At 41.2% G+C, this 13,136-nt stretch overlaps 1 protein-coding gene across 2 annotated transcripts in view; it reads right to left on the reverse strand.

Annotated features, from left to right (window-relative positions):
• The window catches only part of LOC136632720 (myosin-binding protein C, fast-type-like), a 98,263-nt gene that overhangs the window by 42,189 nt on the left and 42,938 nt on the right, over window positions 1-13,136 (reverse strand). For both annotated transcript variants that reach the window (XM_066607798.1, XM_066607797.1), the window contains 6 exons: window positions 11,606-11,723; window positions 7,025-7,067; window positions 6,786-6,854; window positions 2,800-3,023; window positions 773-905; window positions 172-296 (listed from right to left, as the gene is read on the reverse strand). In XM_066607798.1, coding sequence (XP_066463895.1) covers window positions 172-296; window positions 773-905; window positions 2,800-3,023; window positions 6,786-6,854; window positions 7,025-7,067; window positions 11,606-11,723 — 712 coding nt within the window. The remainder of the gene's footprint in view (window positions 1-171; window positions 297-772; window positions 906-2,799; window positions 3,024-6,785; window positions 6,855-7,024; window positions 7,068-11,605; window positions 11,724-13,136) is intronic.

Raw genomic sequence — 13,136 nt, forward strand, 5'->3', positions numbered from 1 at the left:
TGGGTACAGGTTTGCTGTATGTTTTTCTTTATCACAAATAAGTCAGAATACCAAGGGGGGAGGGGGACAAAGAAAATTTCTTGGGAGGGAACACATCCTGTTTTGTCCTTAAAGGAGTAAAGACATGAAATTGCTTTGCATAAATATGTACATGTTTGAGATTTAATTTACCTTGAACCATAAGCTCTGTAGTACATCTCTCATCACCAACTACACAAGCATATTCTGCATCATCGGCCAGAGAACATTTATTGATAGTGAGAATTCTCTTCAAGCCAATATTCTCAAACACATATCTGCGAATAGGAAGAATATAAGTATTAGGGCAGCGTTACACAAATGTACGCACAAACTCGCTCAGCGCAGCACAGCGTAATTGCACATGGACAAGGTTTGGAGAGGTCTACAATCAGGGTGTTGTGCACATAATGGGAATCCCCTGTATATAAAATTAGGGTCAACTACATATGTGTCATATAGGAAACCCATCCACAGCATATTAATTTAAAACGTGGATTATCATTGCAGATTTCATGGGCTGAAATATGCAGAAGAATGCACAGCAAAATCCATATGTAATTCATGCAGATTTTGTCAGGAATCTACCACGGACTTCCCCACAAATTCTGCGTTGAATCTGCTGCTAATTTTTCCATTGAGATGGATGTACCCTGAAGGCATTTGAAGACTATACTATATGCAGGGCCGAAGAAAAATTAATGCAAACATTTCACAAAACGTTCCCAAATCAATTTGATTTATTTTCACTTACTTGGCACTGGGTTTTATCACTTGCCCATTTTTCATCCATTTCACTGTAAGATCAGGGTTTGAGAGCTCAACATGCATTTTAAGCTTCTGATGTTTGTCTACAGTATAGCAGTTATCAAGCTTCCTCGTAAAAGCTGCAGAATTAAACAAGAATTTCAGTCAATCATGTTAAGATATTGCAAATATTTAAAAAATTGTTTTAGCTCCTGTGCATATCCAAACCCATATATTTACAGAATACAACATGGTTTGGTACATGAGTCAATAAATAAAACCTAAGTAAAAAAAAGATCAGTAAATTAAAGACTGATCTATGAAATATATCATTACAATTCTAATATATAAGAAAAACATTTTCATGATGTTTAACACCAGATACCTATAAGACCCTTAAGGTATACTTGGGCGCTTGAGGAGATTCTACCATGAATGTGAAACCACTTTGCAAAGGAACCACAAAGTCACTAGGACATACAGTATATTGTCAAGGGAATGGAATATTATAGTTATTATCTATTAATGCCCCAAACATTGTCCCAAAATGTGTCCATGACCTTGATGTTCACCAGAGAAGAAGTCACTCTACAGAATGGGAAAGCTGACCTGCAATGTCCATTTGCCCTTTGAGTATACTGACCGGAATTTTCTTCATAACTACTGAAGACTTTAAAAGGGTTATAAGTAGAGATGAGCGAGCACCAAAATGCTCGGGTGCTCGTTACTCGAGTCGAACTTCCCGCGATGCTCGAGGGTTTGTTTCGAGTAATGAACCCCATTGAAGTCAATGGGCGACCCGAGCATTTTTGTATGGGACCTATGCTCCGCTAAGGTTTTCATTTGTGAAAATCTGGGAAATTCAAGAAAGTGATGGGAACGACACAGAAACGGATAGGGCAGGCGAGGGGCTACATGTTGGGCTGCATCTCAAGTTCCCAGGTCCCACTATTAAGCCACAATAGCGGCAAGATTGCCCCCCCCCCCCCCCCAACAATTTTTACTTCTGAAAAACCCTCATTAGCAAGGCATACCTTAGCTAAGCACCACACTACCTCCAACAAAGCACAATCACTGCCTGCATGACACTCCGCTGCCACTTCTCCTGGGTAACATGCTGCCCAACCGCCCATTTCAGTAATAGTAGCAGTCAAGACAGGCCCCAGTAACAATTCCAAAGCAGCAGTATAGGGGGAGCACAGTATTAGTTCCATTTCAGTAGTAGTAGCAGTCTAGGGTATTAATGAGCGACTACTACCCCCAGCAGACACGCAGTAAACTGAACACGGTCACAGGCAGCCCAAAGATTTTTTTTTCCAATTTTTTTGAAAAAGCCCACTGCCTATATAGCCAGCATATCTCTTTCCCTGTACCACTGTCCCTGCCTCACCAGTACTGCCCCTATACTCAGTAAAATGACTGCAGACTGAGGACGCTATCGTCTGCACGCCCGATATACAAAAAAAAAAAAATGTGCAAAACTGCTAAAAGCAGCCTCAACAGTACTGCACACGGTCAGATGTGGCCCTAAGAAGGACCATTGGGGTTCCTGAAGACAAAGATAACAGCCTAACACTCTCCCTATAGCAGCTACAGCAGGACGGCACTTTCCCTAATGTCTCTCAGCGTGCATCTGTGGCGAGCCGCGGCCGGCCCCAGTTTACATACTCGGGTGTCACCTGATCTCCGCAGCCACTCACTGCAGGGGGGTGGAATAGGGCTGGAACTTCACAGGAGGAAGTTGTAATGCCTTCCCTGTCTTTCTATTAGCCAGAAAATGGCGCAAACTTTTCTGGGAAGAAAATGGAAGTGACTCGAACACCGCGTGGTGCTCGTCTCGAGTAATGAGCATCTCGAGTACCCTAATACTCGAACGAGCATCAAGCTCGGACGAGTACGCTCGCTTATCTCTAGTTATAAGTTTTATGATTTCATTGGGTAACAGACATTGGAATTAGCTTAGTTTATAATTTTTTAACAAGAAGCAAATACAGCAATAATATCCCCACACTCAGAAGCAAACTTCACACATACCGTCGGGTTTTGCTACTTCAACTCTCTTTTTCTTGAGATGTTTCAGCATTCCTCTGAGATCAGTAATACCATGCTGGAAGGCAATTTTTTCATACTCGCTTGGTTTTGCATTCCTCAAGATTTCCAAGACATGTGGAGGGATATTTGCCATAGGGTCATCTTCTTCAGTTTTTTTAACCACTGGTTTTTTAACCGCTACCTCTTTTTCTTTCTTTTCTTTTTGACTAACATAAAAATAGACAAAAACAGGTATTAAAGAATCAGTTTTATTAACTGCTTTTTAGATTACGTTGGCAAGACTCGCTATGGGCATGGTTTCAGAAATCCCTGGGGAAGTAGTGGGCCAAGTTATACACATAGTATTAAATGGCCACCAATCACATGAATGGTCAATCATGTAATACATGAACTCAACCACTGAAAAAGTGGCTCTATCTTCTCTAGCTAATAGAAGGTTCTATGCAGTGGACCCATAAACTGGAATATTAAACACTATTTAAGAACACGAGTGGCTCTATTTATGGCTCTTCTCACAAACAGATAATTTTGCTGGGTAAGCCATCTGGCCAAAACCTAAATCAATGCAGTATTGCATATTCCATGTAATAAATTGATGGCTTAAAGGCTATAAACACCTTTGGGGGCATTTTTTTGTGTAGCAATGAGCTTATAACCATAAAACATAGTATATGGTATCTAGTCATGTAAAGCGAAAAGTGTTGCAAAGCATTTACCTCTGATTTCTTCTGGGTACACTTGGTATCTCTTTCATGTTGACACTCAATGCAGGCTGTGACCTAAATCTACAGGCTTCTACTTTGTAGGACTATTTATATTGTCCAGTTTATTGTATTCTTACCTGGCATCTTCTTTCACAAGAATAACTACCTATTGAGTTAATTGGATGTTAACTTTCTATTGAAGTAATTATATTGCAATAGGAATAATGTATAACATCTCCTTTATTCATATGTAGGAATCATAAAAGAGTTCAACACTAATTATCAGTTCTAGCTCTCCATTTATTTAATTTAGTTTGAAAGGATCAATGATGGATATCTCTTCGAGGACTCAGTCACACAGGCATTTTTTCGTGCGATTTGCGGATCGCATAACAGATGCGCATCCGCAAATCGCGTGACCGAGGCCGACAATTCACCGAAAAATCTGCACCTAGCAGCGTTTTCAGCGAAAGGGCCCGATCAAACAAGCGCTGCCCGCTATCCTCTGCCACAGCTGTGGCAGAGGAGTACGATGTTCGCCCAATGAATTCAATGGAGCCGGCAATAGAGCCGGCTCCAATGAAAGCAGTGGGCTGCCGGCAAGCGCGGGATGAATTTTCGGGGAATGGCTTAAAATATAAGCCCTTCCCTGAAAAGCACCCTGAAAATGTGTAAAAGTAAAAAAAAATGTATACTCACCTTTTTGCTGCAGCCGGAGTTCAGCCGCATCTGGCCGGCAGTCCTCCTGAACTGCTTTCTGTAGTATTCAGTATTGTAGTATTAAAATTGTCATTCAATAGCTGAGAGCTGCATCTGATTGGTCCCTGCGCTCAGCCAATCAGAGGCAGCACTCACTCACCCATTCATGAATTCATGAATTGGTGAGAGAGAGCTGCCTCTGATTGGCTGAGGGCTGTGACAAATCAGAGGCAGCCCATTCAGCAGGCGGGGATTTTAAATTCCTGCATACTGAATACTACAGAAAGCAGTTCAGGTGAACTGCCGGCCAGACGCGGCTGAACTCCGGCTGCAGCAAAAAGGTGAGTATACTTTCTTTTGTATTTTTACACATTTCCAGGATGGTTTTCAGGGAAGGGCTTATATTTTAAGCCCTTCCCCGAAAATTCATACAGCGCTTGCCGGCAGCCCATTGCTTTCAATGGAGCCAGCTGTATTGCCGGCTCCATTGAATTTAATGGGCGAACATCGTTCTTCTCTGCCACAGCTGTTACAGCTGTGGAAGAGGAGAACGATCTTTAGTATATGTTCTCAATAGGGTCGGCGCTGCTGCCGCCGGCCCCATTGAGCACATATATAGAACACCGATTTGCGCAGAACGCAGATAGGCGCGTTCTGCGAATCATTGTGTCCTATAATTTATCGCACATCCATATTAAAAACGGACATGTGCCCGCTCCCATTGCAATGCATTGGGTCTACATATCTGCAGATTGCAAGCGCATCTGCAAATCGGACCAAAAAACGTCCGTGTGACCGAGGCCTGATTCAGCCTTATAATTCTAGCTCAGTGTTTCCCAACTCAAGTCCTAAAGACACCCTAACAGGTCATGTTTTCAGGATATCCTATAGTAAGAACTCCTGTGGCAATGTCTAAGGCACTGATAATAATTACATCAACTGTGCAACACTGAGGAAATCCTGAATACATGACTTGTTGGGGGGCAGAGAGGACCGGAGTTGAAAAACACTGTTCTAGCTCATTTATTTCATATGTCAATCATATAGATATGTTGTACATGTTCAATAGACACATAATGAACAGTCTGTTTATCAAAAACAATATCAGCGATTTCTGGGAAAACTGGACCTGACTAGAATAAATTAATGTGATATTTGAATTCAGCACATAGAAATCTACAAAGATCAAATATTATCATGCGGTCAGCAAATCTGATGTAGACCAGCGTTGTTATACATTATTCAGATGCTGGCAGCATTTACACTGAAAGATTATCGTTCAGATTCCCACGATCCAGAGAGAATCTGAGCGATTATCAGCCAATGTAATAAGGCTCTTAAAGCCCATTTACACGCAAAGGCAATTTTTCAAACGATTAAAAGAATGACAGTTTTAGCGATCATTTGGCATGAAGTGCTAATGGACACTAATGTCTATTAGCACTTGATCAGCTTCATTTGTATGTAAATGAGCCTCTGGGAGCTGTTTGCTGAACACAGCAGGCGGTCTGAGCTCTGCACACAGCTCCTTTGTTCTCGCATGGACTGTTGGCTGAATACAATGTAATCTCCAACTCCCATGCAGAACACAGCATGCGGTCTGTGTTATTTACTCTCCGGCTAATGGATGAATTTTAAGCTCACCTTAGAATCATTATTCAGCTGAAAAGTAAATGATGGTAGCATTTACACGCAACGATGATCGCTCATATGCCATTATTTGAACAAATTTTGAGCGATAATCGTTGTGCGTAAATGGGGCTTTAGTTTCCCTCTGCTCTCTTCTCCTGAACGTTCTTATCAGTTAATTTATGATCTCAAGCAATTTTATCTTTGTTCTGGTCATAATTCAGCCGATAAGAATGCTCAGGGGAGCAGTGATAAGGGCTGAAAACCAGGCTGCCAGTCCAGCACACTGACAAATCTGTAGGGAAAGTCTGTTGGCAGCTACTGTATACAGTGATATATAGACGCTGTAGAAACCAAACGGTGCAAAATGTTTCATGAAACACTTTTGCAATAATGATTTTTAGCCCAAATTTGGGGCATTTAAGTAAAAAAAAAATGCCCCAAAATGTGTGCATGACCTTGATGTTCACCAGAGAAGAAGTCACTCTCATAGAATGGAAAACCTGACTTATAATGTCCATTTGCCCTTTGGACATACTGACAGGAATTGACTTCATAAGAGAACCTCTTAGTTCTGAAAGTAAACTACTGAGACTTTAAAAGAGTTATAATTTTTTTACGGTTTCAAACATTAGGTAACGGGAATAGCAACTGTTAAAGAGGCCAAAAACTTAAAGTCCACCACAAGTCTTTTAAAGAGGTTTTCCAGGTAAAATACGCTACTATTGATGACCTATCCATTTTGAACTGTGCTTTTATATATGTTTCTGCTGGATTTCTCTAATATAACATTACTGTATGAATCAGAGTCAATCTGATGATATTTTTATATTTGCTAATTGCCAATAATACAATTCCCTTCCACTCTATGGAGTGCTCTAACAACCTTATATTCCTACATACTTTGGGGGTTAATACATATTAATTTTTAGTTACGTTTTCTTGAGGATAGAGCTGAAATCAAGTTCCCCGGCATCTTGACTTCGTTTTCCTTCTCCACTTGGTCTAAAAGTGAATACATCAAAAAAAAAAAAAATGTTAGCGATACAGACAGTTACAAGATAAAAATGTTGAAATAAAGTGGTAGTAGAGGTAAAGAGTTACAACAACTCCTTTATACATTGCTGTTACTTGGGATAGATAAGAATGAATATAAGAAACCACTGGAAACTTACGCCCTCTTAAAAGCTTTCAAAATGTTTCCATCATCACCGGCATCTGCAATAAAAGATGAGGTTTCTTACATTAAAAAATGTCATAACAGGAATGGCTACAAAGGCACCCTATGTAAAATGCCTGGCCATGTGATGTATAAAGAGGATCAATATACAGTCAATTTTATATTGCAATAGATTCTACCTTCAGTGTCCCATTATGTCATTTTTAGACATAGGAACAAATGAGTCTGAGACTTTTCACATTTTTGATGCTCCTGATGGCAAAACTGTGTAGTCTGCTGTAGTATTCATTATAAAGAAAAAACCTGATGGACCCATTATCATCTATTCCCAATGTTATGTACCTAATCTAGTTCTCTAACTTTGCAGTGTCGTAAAAACCTGATATTTGGCACAAGCTTTGTTTAGGTCCTAAATAGGAAAAGTAAAGCGGTCGCAACTTGATTATTCAATTCCAAATGCAAAAGTAAGTGTCCCCCTATGTAATGTACCTAATATCCCAACTTCAATATTCATGAGATAGTTCTTTTCCCAGAAACCAAAAAGCCTGCGGAAATTATTTGTATACTGAGCAGAATCTACCTCACCTCTACGTGTATATGCTGAGGAGAAGCTAACTGACCTCTGTTTGCATATACTGAAAGGCTGTAAAGTACATAAGGAAGCCATGGACTGCAGGGATGGAGCATGCCTTTAAGGCTAAGAAGGAGCTGCAACATCCAGTCTGGGGGTAAATTTGAATAAATGGGGTGTTACCTTTAAGGGTGAAAAGTGAGGAGAGTGAGAGGGGTGGCACATTCTGCAGAGGGACATCGGTACATGCAGTCTGAGGAGAATCTAACGCTCCGCTATGTGTATGCATATTTTATTCCTTAGTTTCTATTAAGTAACCACGACTTCATAAAATTTTCCGTGTGAACAACAGGTAAATAAATACCTGTACCAAATTAACTTGGACAAAGTCGGGTATATCAGCTAGTTCAATATAAAAATCAAAAGCCAGGGCAGGGGTGCTCAGGAGGGTGAACATACCAATGACCTACAGAAATATACCAAACAAATTAGGTGCTCATTTAAGTGAGAGTGCATCCATTAGAAGGACGTATATGGCTAACCCCCTCAGTATCCAAGAAAATACTCTTGATAAAGGGGATAATGTAACATCCCTGAAACGCATCAAGTTGTTCATATGAGCTGTACATGTTTAATTGTGAATGTTTCATATACCTATATATTGGATAATTGCCTGTATCTAGTAACTCCAGACTATTGACCTTCTACTGAAAATTCCTCTTTACTTTCTTAGATACTCAGTGGGTTAGTCATATATGTTCTTCTAATGGGCTTCTCTTCACTTAAGTGATTAGCTAATTTATTTGGTATATTTCTCTAGGTCATTGGTATTTTCACCCTCCTAAGCAGCCCTGTCCTGGATTTTTATTTCTATTTTATTATATTTATATATAATGATAATGGGTCCATCACGTTTCCACTTTTTCTGTCCTAGTTTTTCTTTTTTATGTGGTGTGCTACATGAGGTATGTCTGACCAGAGTGACTGCTTAACCCTTTCCAATCCACTGTCTGACCTCTGAAGACATTATGATTTAAGGTTGTACAGCTCCAATGTTGGAAGACGTCCGTCGAGGTTCTCTTACTGTATATTGCCAGCCTCTCTGCTGTCGGAGTCTATCCAACGTGTCACCTCATGCAGTACTGGCTTTAGCCAGCAGATAGTGCCGTTGTATAACAGCAGAAAAAGAGTAAGTCCCCTAGGAAAACCAGGATACAAATTGAATTGGAAAGGGTTAAAGCTCTGTTGGAGGCAGATAATTTAAATACCTTTGGATACGACTAGGATTGCTTTCATCTATTCTTTTGCTTGATTGTGGATTATAATGTGGCATACTCTGATACCATGCACCTGGTGGTTTCTTATTTAATTTTCCTGCCCCTTCTATCAAGTGGGAATTCTGTTTTGGTGTATCACCTGTGGGGTATATTTCTATTCCGTTTCTACTATAATTCTATATAAGAATTACTATAATAATAGAGATCACATAATCTATTGTATACTGGCAGCACAAGATAATAAGAATATCAAAAAAGAAAAATGTGCACAAATGCTAAATTTATACAAATCTAAGCCTTTACTAACTAGCAAAAGGTTAAAAACATTTAAAAAGAGTTCACCTTAACAAGGATTCCTATAACATTGTAACAAACTCCATATAACTAAAATAGAACATCACAAAATATAATGCATCACCTGGTAGAAAACCAGAATGCTAATGAAATGCAACTGCAAATGAATTATTAAGAATGAAAGCAATACTTAACCCATGAAATGTGTGTGACTCCATTCAAAAGAATGAGGTTTATATTCGTGCGAGATTTGTGCATCTCGCACCTAATGCGGTTTTCTCAGCTTGTGAAAGTGGCCTTAAAAACAGATAAAGTGCAACAGAAAACTTCAACCAAAGGCCACTTTCACACGGCCGAGAAAGACGCACAAGATTTATGTATTGCAAGACGCACAAATCTCGCACGAATATGAACTCCATTCCTTAAAAAATCGCAACATGCACTATCTTTGTGTGTTCCTTGGAACACATCATCCATTGTTTTCAATGGGACGGGAAAACACATTGCATGGCATGCGATGTACACGAGAGTGCAATGTGAGGTTTCCCAATGAAAACAATGGAAAACACTTGCTGATCCTTTGTTGCGTCTGAAAGCCGTGCCGGAGGATCAAAACCTCACAGAAGTGATCAGATGCGTTTTTGCCAGAATAATGCTTCGCATCCACATGTACATCGCAGGTTCACGAGCGCGGACCGAGTTTCGCGGCCTTATATCACGCTCACCCGTGCATAGGAAGTCAAAATGTTTTTAAACTTTTGACACTTAATAAAGGCTTATATTTGTATGAATTTAGCGTATATGAACATTTTTCTTCTTGGCGTCCTTTCAAATATACATAGTAACAGTTTGTAAGGGCTCAGTCACACGGGCGTTTATTGCCGCGATTTGCGCATGCGCATGCGTCCGGCGATTTTTTAAAACCATTGCTTTGCAATGGTATCGGACACATGAGCGCTTTTTATGCGCTCGTCCGATAAATTAGAGAACAGAAATCGCAGATCGCACCTATCTGCGATCTGCGATTCCTGTTCTCTTCTCTATATGCGCTCAATGGGACCGGCGGCAGCAGCGCCGACCCCATTGAGAACATATAGAAGACAAATCATTCTTCTCTGCCACAGCTGGAACAGCTGTGGCAGAGAAGAACGATGTTTGCCCATTGAATTCAATGGAGCGGCAATACAGCCGCTCCATTGAAAGCAATGGGCTGCCGGCGTGCGCGGGGTTAATTGTCGGGAAGGGGTTAAATATATAACCTCTTCCCTGCAATGCATCCTGAAAAGTGAAAAAATAAAAAAAAAGGATGTACTCACCTGCTCCCGGCAGCCTGAGATCCCCGCGGCCGTCCTGCAGTGGGTGTGAAGGGGGTGTGACTCAGGCTTGCCCCTGATTGGCTCAGCCTGAGCCAATCAGAGGCTGATCTCAGTCACACCCATTCATGAATTCATGAATGGGTGTGACTGAGACTTGCTTCTGATTGGCTCAGTGCTGAGCCAATCAGGGGCAAGCCTGAGTCACACCCCCTTCACACCCACTGTAGGCCGGCCGCCGGGATCTACAGCTGCCGGGAGCAGGTAAGTACATACATTTTTTTTATTTTTTCACTTTTCAGGATGCATTGCAGGGAAGGGGTTATATATTTAACCCCTTCCCGACAATTCATCCCACACTCGCCCGCAGCGCTTGCATTCAATGGAGCCGCTGTATTGCCGTCTCCATTGAATGCAATGCGCTGGACAGCTCCGGCCCATTTCTAATGAAACGCGGCTAGGAGCAGATTTTCGGGCGATTTTTGGGCCGATTTTTCGGCGCCGGTCACGCGATTTGCGCATGCGCATCCGTCATGCGATGCGCAAATCGCGTGAAAAAACGCCCGTGTGACTAAGACCTAAGGCTGCAAACTATATTCATGTATATAACCTATAGATTTGAATTTATAAACATACACTCTAATGTTTTGTGGAATCACATAAAAGTAACTACCTAAAAAGCAAAAAAAGCCTGAAAAATGAAGATAAGTCCATCCAGCTCAGCCTAATAACCTGCAATGAGTTGATACTGAGACCTTGCTGTATTCTGGCACTGTATCATATAGCAGCTTTAGTAGCATCTGAAACCCCTATTACCCTGTTTTCCTGAAAAAAGGACATTCCCTCTGAAAATAAGCCCTAGCATGATTTTTCAGGATTTTTGAGAATGCTTGAAATATAAGCCCTGCTCCAAAATTAAGCCCAAGTTACAATTAATAAAAAAAATGTCAATTTAAATAGTGTCCAGGCAGCTATACATGTAAAAAAGTGAAATCTTTTGGAGCAAAAATTAATATAAGACACTGGCTTATTTTCGGGGAAGCAAGGTAGTTACAAATGCATGTCTTATATATCTGTAAATAGTAGTCTTATGAAATATCACTATTAAAGTATATTCTTACCTTCAACTGCAACAGTAAAGGTGCAGTTTTCACGGGTGTCGGGGGAGCTTACTTCACATCGGTAAGTTCCATTATCAGCCTTGACTGCTTTGAAAATTTTCAGTACAAAATTGTATAGCTGTAGAAACATAGTATGCAATATTACATTTCTAAGTTTCATACCTCGGTTATTCCCCAGCACTCTAGATATAAGGTCCTGAGTAGAGGAGCTGGTCTTGTTCTTGATATTGTTCTACATGCTTTCTGTGGTGTTTTGAGAAAATCCCCATAGCAAAGCTTGAGGACAATCATAACCCATAATTTTATTCCATAACATCCATATATTTACAAAGCAAGTGTTACTTATTGTTACGTATTCTGACATATGTTCACGAAGTTCAACAAGGAGTGGAAGAACAATGTGGGTGAAAAAAGGAGAAGCGCAAATCTTAAAACTTTACTTAAAGGGGTTGTCCCGCGAAAGCAAGTGGGGTTAAACACTTCTGTATGGCCATATTAATGCACTTTGTAATATACATCGTGCATTAAATATTGGCTATACAGAAGTTATTTACTTACCTACAGGGGGTCCCCCCCTGTGCTGGCGTCCCCGTTTCCATGGCGCCGACCAAACTTCTCCTCTGGTCGCAGGAACAGTCGCACTTGCGCAGAGACGATTCCTCTTCTGGATGGCCCGGGCTCACGAGCTGCATCCTGGCTCCTCCCTCTTCTCCACGTCATCACGTAGCTCCGCCTCCGTCACGTGGTGCCGATCAGCCAATGGGGTGGCTGTAATCGGCAGTGCAACGCAGACTGCAGAAGAACATCCATGGTGCACCATGGGAGAAGACCCGCGGTGCACCGTGGGAGAAGACCAGCGGCGCCATCTTGAACAGAAGACTTTTTAAAGATGCTGAACGGGGATTCAGGTAAGAGATTTTTTTTTTTTTAAATAACACATGGCAGCAGTATTTCTTTGGAGTACCTGGGGGACTGGGCAAAAAAAAAATTTTACTGTTTAGGCGCGGGACAACCCCTTTAACCCTATTGATCGAAGCAGAGGCGTAAGTTCAAGCTTCTGGGCCCCAATGCAAAATCTGTAACAGGGCCCCCAAATACAATGCTTTATTCATAGTACTGGGCTCCCTATATGGGGAAGAGAGGCCTTATGAGCCCCTAAGGCTCCTGGGCCCGGGGAGCAACCGCATCCCCTATAGTTACTCCCCAGGTTGAAGCAATGAAAACCTACTGTACACATAAGCCAATCTACTCCAAAAAGAAAAACAAAATCAGAATTCATGTGGCAACCAGATCAACATTCATACAAGCATGGTATATAGTTATATAAATATTATGTTATTTTGTTTCAAGAATTCACTTGAAGGGGTATTGCCATCTGAGCTTTGCATGGCATATCGGCAAGGTATGCCATGAACTTCTGATAGAAGCAGGTTTTGTCTCTGGCACCACATTTATTCCACTTTCCCCGGACCAGCTAAATGCAGCGGCTGACGGTGGTAAGGACATACATAAATAGCCACATTGCCCGCGA

This window comes from Eleutherodactylus coqui, chromosome 6 (genome assembly GCF_035609145.1).
Source record: "Eleutherodactylus coqui strain aEleCoq1 chromosome 6, aEleCoq1.hap1, whole genome shotgun sequence".
NCBI lineage: Eukaryota > Metazoa > Chordata > Amphibia > Anura > Eleutherodactylidae > Eleutherodactylus > Eleutherodactylus coqui.